Here is a 10460-nt window from a genome sequence, read left to right on the forward strand (position 1 = left end):
CTCAGGTGAGTTAAGGAAAGTCCAAACCCCATTTCCCAATCTTCCCACCGCTTCCCATTGTTACTTAACTCTCGTATACAGCTCAAAAGAAGCGTATTAACGTTATGGTTACGGAAAATGCTGGGTAAAAAAATTTAAAATAAGCCGATTTCAAAATCAACTGATCAACTGAAAAAAACTGATTTTGCCGTTATGAAATTCGTCGAAAAAACACGTCATAGGTAAGATTCAAAGGACGCCATTAATGAAAAATGGTGATAACTTCAAAAATAATCAATCAAAACCAAATTTTGACTGGAGCTGTAGATTAATGATTCTTTATCATTAACATGAAAAATATGAGCAATCTGATTGGCTAAAAACGCGTACATAAATGCTGTATTTCATATTGTACCGTACAAATACGAGACCGCGTTCAAAAAGGGGTCTGGCAAGCGAGAGATCATTATTTTGTACAATTTTATGATTAGAAAGGTTTTCTCTTCGCTTCCAATACACAACAACTTATCAAAAGAGTTTATGAAAATAATGTTTTGATATTTTTAATGACCATTCGATTATAGTGGGGGAAATTACTAAAGTACTTGTTATACATTTTTGGAAAGCTAAGGGGTAGGGGAATCAAAATAACTTTTTTTTCAGACACTTTGGTGTGTTTTCGGATAAATATGACAGTCTAAGGTTAGAGATATATTGTGAGTATAGGTGATTTCTGTACCTAACTCGAGATATTAACCCTTAAAAACAGTATTTTCAGCCAGAAAAAGCTGTTTTGTCCAGTTTTTGCGCTTTTGGAAGCTCAATATCTCGAGTTTGGTACTGAAATCACCTATACTCGCTATATATCACTCTACTTAAAGAGTCACTTGTTGCCTAGAGTCAATTATTAGGTGGGCCATCGAAATAATCTCAAAAGTGATTAAGAAAATCACATTGTCTTCCTAATTGTCGATCTTGTGATGATAACGTTTCAAACACATTTTTTATAAGAACAAGTGAATTTTGATGAAGGCTCTGCTGTTCTTTTCTTTAAATTATTTTCAGGTTTAAATGTCCTTCTAAGAATTTCTTTACATGCTTACTTATAATTCACTTACCGCCTTAAAAGGGGCTTAAATTAGTAATTTTTAGCAGTTTTTGTCTGTGCTAATGTTCTTAATTTGTATTTTTTTACCGAAATTATAGCCTCGTGTTCCTATAAAAACGTCTAATTATATTACAGCATTGTATTCACAATTGCATTGTTTTTTTAATGTAAACTTGATGTGATATATTGCACGTAGCTGATATGTTTTGCAGAAAAACACAGAAGAAAGGAAGAGACACGAGAACGAAAAAATAAGAATTGATTTGCTGAGGCCAGTGAAAGAATATTGGATATTTTACTGGAGTTGTATTTTTTTCTAAAATGGTTCAAACTGTCGCGGGTAAGCTTTATTTCAATTTTTTTTATAAACTCGGAAAAAGTCGAAAACCAATGCTAACCAGTAATTATTAAGGAGAGTCTGATTTATAGATAGACAAAATAGAAAATTAGAAAAATTTATTTAAGGTTTGGAAGGGTTAAGTTTGACTTTCTTCGACTAAATTATGTGCACTGATTTCGATTTATAATGCAAACTCATGATATACCTAAAGTCTATTCACGATAAGTGTGCACTCTTTTTTCATTTACCTATAACTTTTGAAGGAATTATTCAATCTTTATAAATTTGGTATCGTTGGAAAGATATTAGTGAGTGGAACAATTTGGAATAAAAAAATCTATATCAAAATTCTAAAAATGAAGATGAAAATGAAGAAGAAAAAAATGAAGATCTTGTAGAAAGGTGCTATAACTATCATTTTCACTGAAGTGACTCCTTCATTATCGAACATCATCACTGTGAAAAAAATTCTCAAAAATAATCATTCAGTCAAAAGATATCAAACAAAGTTCTAAGCTGATTGACGTCTAAAAACGCTGTTTTCTGCTGTTTTTTGCTGTTTTTTGGGGTCAATCACTTATTAACTTTGTATCATAACTTTATATTGAAAAAATATTTTAGTGAAATTTTTTCACAGTGATGACCTCCTAAGATCAAAGAATCTCTCCAGTGAAAATGAAAGTTATAGCACTTCTCTACAAGATCTTCATTTTTTTCTTCTTCATTTTCATCTTCGTTTTTAGAATTTTTTAAAGACTTTTTTTTTTCAAATCGTTCCACTCACAAATATCTCTCCAACGATACCATACCAAATTTATAAAGATTGAATAATTCCTTCAAAAGTTATAGGTAAAAGAAAAAAGAGTGCACACTTATCGTGAACAGACTTTAATTCGAATATTATATACTATATATTATGACTTCTTTTGCATTTAATACACCTCTTTTCGTTTTTCCCACTCCAATAGTACTTTCATAAAAACTTTTTGATGGTTTTTGTAGGAAGCTTCAAGCAACAAGTACTAGACGCGCACAATAGTTGCCGCCAAAAGCATGGAACACCACCCCTTCAATGGTCAGACGCCCTAGCACAACAAGCACAGAGTTGGGCGGACAAGATTGCCAAGAAAGGCAAATTCGAGCACTCCCCAAGCAAACTGAGGAAAGGACAAGGAGAAAATATCGCTTGTGCTGGAGGTATAACTTCTTTTTTACAACTTCAAAAGCAGAGCCACTGCGATGTACTGGTCTTGCTTGATTTCTAGATGGGGCCAACTGTAGAATTATGTTAGAATTGAAAAGTGTCGATCTCAAGGCTAATCGATGAAATTTATGCCGTCAAGGTTAAGGTTCATAAAAATATGGACCCTAAGTGAACCCATCTAGGATGATTTATTTCGTCCGCTGACAAATGAGTGACTTTTAATGGAGCTAAAGTCGATTTTTAAAGCTTTTTTAGCTAAAATCTTTCTTCAAATTTTTGTAAGTAAGTTTCAACGAGGGGCTGATTTTTCGTTTTTTGTATTTTTTATATCTTACCTGTACAGGAAGAGGAGAAACTCCTACTCTTTTTATTGTCCAACTACCGACCCCATGAATCGACAAGCTTGAGAGAAAAATGGCATTGAGCTCCTCGCGTCATTTTTTTGGCAAAGATGCAAAAACTTGATTGCTATACCTGATCAAGGCCTCCACTCCTCATCATTAATTAGTTTAACAGCCCAATTATGCCTTAGAAACAAGTACATTATCAAGCAATTATATGCTTTCTTCTTTAAGAACTAAGTAGCTCTTTTGGATTCTTTTGGACAGTCTGTCCGGTTAAAAGTTTGGTACTAGCTTACTTAAGAGTTTATTTAAGAGTTTAGATATGATATTTTTTGTCCGTACTTGTATGCTGGTTATATCATATCCCAAGTTGTTTGAAATTCCTTTTTTTTCTCTGCTTGTGTTTTGTGCTTCTAGTCTTCATGTTATCTTATGAAAAATTGAAAGGCGATTTTCCTACAACCAAAACAAGCATCCAGTAATTATGTAATTGAAATTCCTCCAACGTAACCTGGTAATATTGATACCAATTTTTGATGGAGACCTCTTTCTCTAATGCATCTTCTTGATTGTCCAATTATGTAATCTGAAGTTTGGTGCCAAATTGAAAGGTCTGTCCAGCCTTTTTAAGTTCTGTTGATGATACTGTAACCAATAAACTTATTCAACTGAAATTATTATTTCAACTGAAACTATTATTTTGCACATACCATGAAGGTAATAAGAAATAGATGGAGAATTAACTCCTTTTGTTTCATTGTACCTAATCATCGGAAGCAAACGGCTCCTTAGTTGCAATGGGAAAAAGTGATTAATTTTGTGTGCACTCATGGGAATATTTAAGTTCATAAAAAACTGAATAAAAAGATGTTGGATTTTTAACAACTCTATTGTGAGATAATAGCTTTGTTGATCAAAAAAAGAAAAAGCTTGCCGTAACAAGCACAAAATCCTATATTTCTAAGGGTCCCCTCTCATAAAATTATCGATAAATTTCAAAAAGAATTCTATATTACGATTGGTAACCTTTTAATTAATCATCCACCGGAATTTGAAAGCCCCCTCCCTTTTAGACGTAAAGATTTCTAGTGAAGAAATTTTCAAGGAAAATGTGCTGAAACTCTGAAAATTAGCACAGTGTTCGCCCAAAAATGCATTGATATGGAACCATAGAACTATTGTAACCTTACTTTGAGAAAAATATTTTTGTATCACGTTTGAACAAGAACTTTTTGCATAATATGTTTATTTCAATCAGGTTAACATTCTCACTTCTGTTCTTATGAATTTACATTTCGGATTTTTTTACTTCCAATGATGGTACATCAAAGAAAAGCTTCTTTGAATAGATTTATAAAAGATTTTAACGACCATTTAGGTCATTACCGAGACGTTTTCTCTCCATCTATATCTTTATTACCTTCATGCACATACTTTATGTACAATGGTGTATCATCTTTTCCTTAAAACGTTCACCTTTTCTTATTCCCTTTGTGAACTGTTGCTTATCGCATCAGCTAAATTATATAGCTAATATCATGCTTAAACAAACTACCGTATTACTGCGAATAAACGCCTGGGTATTTATTGCCACCGGAGGAAGCCTAAAGCTTCTGAGGATGGCATTCATATCTTCACGCATAAGGAAGTTGGGCAAACATCTCATAATTTTGCGTTTTTCAGTATTTTAGTTCCACTTAACGGTAGCATTCTTATCTTACGGTCTCTCTATTGTTTTATCATCATCAAAAAGACTTTCCCGGAGTTATTTTGATCTGATTACTCATTTTGAAATGTCAGTTTGTCTTTTTCTTATCCCTGGAGAGTTAAATGAATCCAAGGAAATTCCCTTTTCTGGGAGATTCCCTTTTTATACCACAAGTAGTTGTTAAGCGCTCTCCATAGGTTAAAATATTACTCTACCCAAAGTATTCGAACAGTTATGTTACTGAACGTGTACATTAGTAAAATAACATATGAAGAGCAGTATCTTCAGATATATACGCTTTATATAGGAAAAACCAGTAAGTCATATAATTCTGGCTCGGTCGCTCTTAAATTTATATAAGTTTTTCAGCCTTAAATGTCAATATTAATTAAAATGGAAACATGTACTTCTCAGTAATTTCTGAAATCTGAGGTTCAGATTCTTCTTAATTTGTTCTTAGGTTTTGGCCAAATTTCAGCCTCGTATTCTTATGAAATTGTTCTCATAAAAAACGTGTAAGACAAGGCACAGATGTCACTCTAAGTAGACTGTAAATCACTTCCTTGACACATTTGTTAGCATTTGAAAGAATTTTGTCTCAGATGAGAGGTCAATCTTAACAAAAATTACTGTAGGGCTAAGATCATTCCTTTTGAACGCAAATTCAACTTTATGTGTTCGTTTTGCTGCGGTGGCACCTTAATGAAAGTTATGGCTAGTTAATTTTTTTTATTTCAGGAGGGGCGTTTATTCGAGGAGGCTTTTGAAAGAATGGGGCGTTTATTAAATAATCTTTACCCAAAGTCACTTTAATAAAGTGAATGGGAACCTTGTTTTGCCTTTTCCTTTTTCATTCATTTCAAATGTGTCATACGTTAGTATGAATACTGATTGAATGAATATGATTCTCCCTTACCTGTTCCAAATGAACGCCCCTCCTAAAGGGGAGCTATTTATTCGGAGGGGGCTGTTTATTCTAAGGGGGTGTTTAAAAGATAAGGGCGTTTATTCAAACTGATACGGTAATTTGGTTCGGTGAAATCACTTTCTGTACTGAGGGTCGCTTGCGTTTCGAAGTGGCATCATGTAGACCTCTGTCTCACGTCAGCCGCAATGGATGCAATGGAGATATTCTCATGTTTTTTCAACTCAAAAAAACTAGTAACACCCCTGTGTCACAGACCCGGTGGGCCCCCCACCCCGGTGGAAAAATAGGCCACAAAATCGTCCTCGGTTGAAAAAATATCCTACAATTTCAACCCCACTGGGAAATTGCTCTATGATTTTATCTCCATTGAAAATTGAATGTAAAAAATTGCACTCCAAAACCATTCCCGGAATTTTCGAGCTGGAAACAATAGATTTTCTATCCCCATTGGCATTTTGATAGAAATTTTCATCCCCACTGACTGAAAAAATTCTACCGGGGCACTGAGACAGGGGTGTCTAGTAGGAATGGCTTTGGTGTGAAATTATTTTTCTATTGAATTTCGGATTGGGATGAAATAAAGTCTATTTTCCAGGTGGGCTGAGTTTGTAGGGTATTTTCCCAGTTAGGACGAAATTTAAACCAAATTTTCCAGTGGGTAGGGTGACCCACCGGGTCTGTGACACAGGGGTCTATCATGTGTGGCTCAGAAAATTGGCTTTAAATAATACCCCCTTTTATGTATTTGCCTCACTTCAATCCTTAACAAAATAAGTCGATCTTTTCAAAAAAATTTCTTAGTTTTTTTATGGGCTTTATTTTTTATGCTTTATTACCTAATCCAGCCCCCACCCAACCTATCCTTTAACAGTGCAGTGTCTGTCTTAACAATTGTAAAGAATTAAGAAACAAGAAAACTAAAAAATTGGGAAAAGAAAATTTGTCTATGTCTCCTTTCAAAAGTCCAGAGTATTATATACCTAATATTTTTAATCGCAGCGGAAAGAGCCGCGACAGTGGCAGCGGACCAATTGGGCCAACCCTTTTTAAAAGCAAAAAGAAAATTTACCAATAAAGCCAAACTTTTTTAGATAACCATAACCTGTTTTAGGCGGTTTAGAAGGGCTACAATTCCAAAAATTATTGGTGCCTCCTTAGTCAATATATCATGGCTCTATCAATTTCAAAGGGGAGCCGTGGCCCCTGATGTAAGCCAAAATTTTACTCAAATTCTTCGTTTTCCGTAGGAAAAGAATTGACAGGCGAAGATGCCGTCAAAATGTGGTATGACGAGATCAAAGATTTCAACTTCAAAAATGTCAAATACAATTCCAAGTGTGGCCATTTCTCACAAATGGTATGGGTCAGTACAACCGAAATAGGAGCCGGCAAAGGTATGAACTTACTAGTAGAAGAGTAGAAAATTTCTGTAACCATTTTAGACTCCTGAATTCTAGGAAAACCTTACTCGTTAATGCTTTAAAGTGTGGGAGTACTTAGGCAAAATGGGTGCATGTTATGTGCGAGCCATAAGTGTATTTCTTCAGAGCCACCACACGATAAGTGTAAAACTTTGCAGGGTGACTGAGAAAGGGGTGTTTCTAATAACAAAAAAGTCACTTAAAGGTCACTTAACAAAAGCAAAGACTCATTACCCTTTTGAATAAAAAAACAACAACAAAATGTTATGGTTAGTATTACAAGAAATCATCATCATTTGATCATTAAATACCTCTTATTTCTTAGTTTCTCGAAGGACATCGAGATGTTTTGGCAATTATATTAGCTTGAGCCATCGCTGAAAAACACCCTCTGAATAACGAGATTTGTTGATGATGTAATGATGATATGTAATGCTTTTTAAACATGACTTAATCTTTTTACCGAAAATCCCTCTTAAATGCGATAAAAATCCAGAGACCTTCAGGGCTGTTCTTTTTGCAAAATTAAATAGATTAGGCAAGGGTACGGGTAAGGGTAGCGTGATTATTTTTTTATTCCGTAACATTTTAAAATTTATTTTACTTTTTTCTCTTTGTAATCTTTTAAGGTACCGCAAAAAACGGTATGCAATTCGTAGTATGCCGTTACAATCCTGCTGGTAATATGCTAAGCGAGTTTAAAAACAATGTCAAACCACCCGGTGCACCCGCCTCTACAGCTCCACCTCCCAAACAACAAGCCGCCGCTGCTCCACCTAAAACTCAACCACAGCCCAAACCAATCAAATCACAACCCATTCAAAAATCAAAACCGAAAACTCAAATCGTGGAAAAGCCAAAACCAGTTAAAGTTGTGAAGAAAAAAGCAGACCAGAAACCAAAAACAAAACTTAAGAACGTTGAGCAGCCTATAATTCCAACAAGAACACAAGTGGTTCATGCAGCTCCTCCGCAAATGAACAGAAAAACAATGGTTTTGAAATCAGAGAAGAATTTTTATAAGAAAACAACAACAACTATAACCAACAATAATAACATTGAGCCAACTATCACAACCGATCAGCCAATCAAAGTGAAGCAAAATCAACGAGCTCCTCCAAAATCGAATGTGAAAGTCACTGAAAAGCGTAATTTTTTAAGTTTTTATTTTTCCGAATAAGATGATCCTTCATGAAATTCAACAAATGTCACTTTTGCAAGCTATTTTTTTATATTTTTATACAATACAAATCTATCAAATCAATGCGGTTGGAAAAATGTGTTTGTTATTTTGCTCATAGACATCAGATACGACAGCACCTTGAAACAAAGCAGTGGCAACAAAGTCATTTACGTCATGGATTACATTACTGAAGTCAAAGAAGTCAAGCCGAGTATGTTAAGGGGTCTTATTTACATACTCCTTATTTAGGCCCGGTGCAAGGCACGAAAAAATAGGTTACCTCCTCAAGCTAAGAATTCGCCAGCCTATGATCTAGAATTCATTAAAGTTTATTTTTCATACTCCAGCCTATCAAAAAACGCCCCCTTGTCATAGACCCACTGACAAAACTCCCCACTGGAACCCCTTCCCACTGGAAAAATTGTCAAAAATATTACCTCTGGTCTAAAATTATACTCCAACTTTCGCCCTCGCTGAAAATAATCAAATAACCAAAAAATATGCAAAATATTATGCTAATTTTCCCATCCCCACTGAATTATTCTTTCGAGTCATGACTTGAAAACAAAAGAATTGAAATCTCCAGCTATAAATAATATGGGAATATCGATCCCCATTGTGTTTACTTTCATTTCCACTGGAAGAAAAAAAATACCGGGTCTGTGGGAAGGGGGTGTCAAAATTGAAGCAAAACTCTTTTATATTGCTATGTCAGAGCTCCTCAGATACCCGGGGAGAATTTTCTGACAAACAAATTATCTTACGTTTGCTGTTCTATTTTTTAGAATGTTCCACAGTTCAAGTCAAGAACATTGGGAAAGAAGCTAAAGTAGCAATGTGGAAAACCAAAGAATATTTAAAGATAGGTCATTCATACACTATCATGCACCATTGTCTCTCATGAAGATGTTCTTTCGTTGATTTATAAGACTCTGTACCAACTGTGAATAATCTCCAATCTTTTGGGAGGAAAATATTATAATCGTTTTGAATTCGGAAATCTTACCGTGATATTGATTTTAAAAATTTTGTTGAAGCAATTATCTAATGTTCACAACGTCAGTATAACGTTAGATGAACGTTGCAACAACCTTGTGTACCAGCTGGAAAATATATTCAAAGTGTAAAAACGGTATACTCACCCTATACACACCCGATACATGATGCCCGATTTTGCCTAGGTGCACCCCTAGTCTTAACACCTACTTTGCATAGGGTTTTAGATGTTATTGGGACCAATGAATTGTAAATATTTGATGTCTTCGCTATATAATGAATCTTTTTCAATGTTACTTCCTTGAGTTTAATTTTTCAAATGGAATTTTTAGATTGATTAGGACTTTTTTTGTTCTCATGTATATTAATGTATATAGATTCTAACTGGCTTGGAGAAATTGTGCGCTTTTCCTACCGGGTGACCCACGAAAAAGTTCAGACGTTTCCCGACGTCTTGAGGCCGAACAAATGTCCCAAAGTGCTTGGAGTTTTGATATTTAGAAAGTAGATATCCTAACTTAAAATTTGAGCTATCACTTTTTAAATTTGACCAACTTGTTCTCTGCTTATGAGCTTTTAAAGTCAAAATTCACTTTACGGAAAGTGTAAAAAACACGTAAAAAGGGGGTATCATTGACGAGATTCATTGTTTCTGACATCATATAATATTTGGACTAAAAAAGGGCCTGTAAACTTTGCAATGCTTCATCAAATGATAAGATTTTTCGATTGATGTTTTCTTAAAGGTGAACTCTATTGCTTGATACTTTCCTCCGAAATTATCCAGCGACTTTATGTCTACAAATTGAGTCTGAAATCGTGTGTGCTTATAAAGAACTTTTCATTTTCTGGCTTGAGAAAATATATTTTCAAAACAAAATTGAACGGATAACGAAATGGAACATAAACTTGTTTCCGTGGACGAAGTTTTTACGTATATTAAAAGGCTAGAATCTTCAATACTGATTATTAGAATGTTTATAGCAAACGTGAGTTCTACTAAAAAGTCTCTTAGAATTTCTATTGATACATTTTATAAAAGAAATCTAAAGACTTTAACGACCAATTACCGACACATTGAACTCCTGTTTTTCTTTATACCTCTATGGTTCTTCTGAAAACGTGTTTTATTCTTGTTTTTGATAAGATATTTCAAATGTTTTTTTTGGAACCAAAAAATACTCGTAGCAACTGGTTTTATTGTTTGTATTTAAAGCTGGTTGGCAAATTCTGGTCTTTTTCGGGCTTT

The 10460-nt window shown here is 34.4% G+C and overlaps 1 protein-coding gene across 1 annotated transcript; it reads left to right on the forward strand.

Annotated features, from left to right (window-relative positions):
• The first annotated feature begins 1284 nt into the window (after window positions 1-1284).
• Window positions 1285-9781, forward strand: LOC136802655 (uncharacterized). Its single transcript, XM_067059416.1, has 6 exons — window positions 1285-1427; window positions 2430-2624; window positions 6859-7005; window positions 7662-8180; window positions 8334-8426; window positions 9001-9781. Exons 1-6 carry the CDS (start codon window positions 1409-1411, stop codon window positions 9117-9119), a joined length of 1092 nt encoding a protein of 363 aa, XP_066915517.1. The 5' UTR covers window positions 1285-1408; the 3' UTR covers window positions 9120-9781.
• The last annotated feature ends 679 nt before the right edge of the window (window positions 9782-10460 follow it).

This window comes from Clytia hemisphaerica, unplaced genomic scaffold (genome assembly GCF_902728285.1).
Source record: "Clytia hemisphaerica strain Z4C2 unplaced genomic scaffold, Clytia hemisphaerica genome assembly, whole genome shotgun sequence".
Taxonomy (NCBI): Eukaryota; Metazoa; Cnidaria; class Hydrozoa; order Leptothecata; family Clytiidae; genus Clytia; species Clytia hemisphaerica.

Bases quoted from the DNA above. Each gene is read 5' to 3' on its own strand.
- LOC136802655 (XM_067059416.1), top strand. The intron at 7,006-7,661 runs GTATGAACTTAC...TAATCTTTTAAG, and splicing joins CGAAATAGGAGCCGGCAAAG to GTACCGCAAAAAACGGTATG. The intron at 8,181-8,333 runs GTAATTTTTTAA...TTTTGCTCATAG, and splicing joins TGTGAAAGTCACTGAAAAGC to ACATCAGATACGACAGCACC.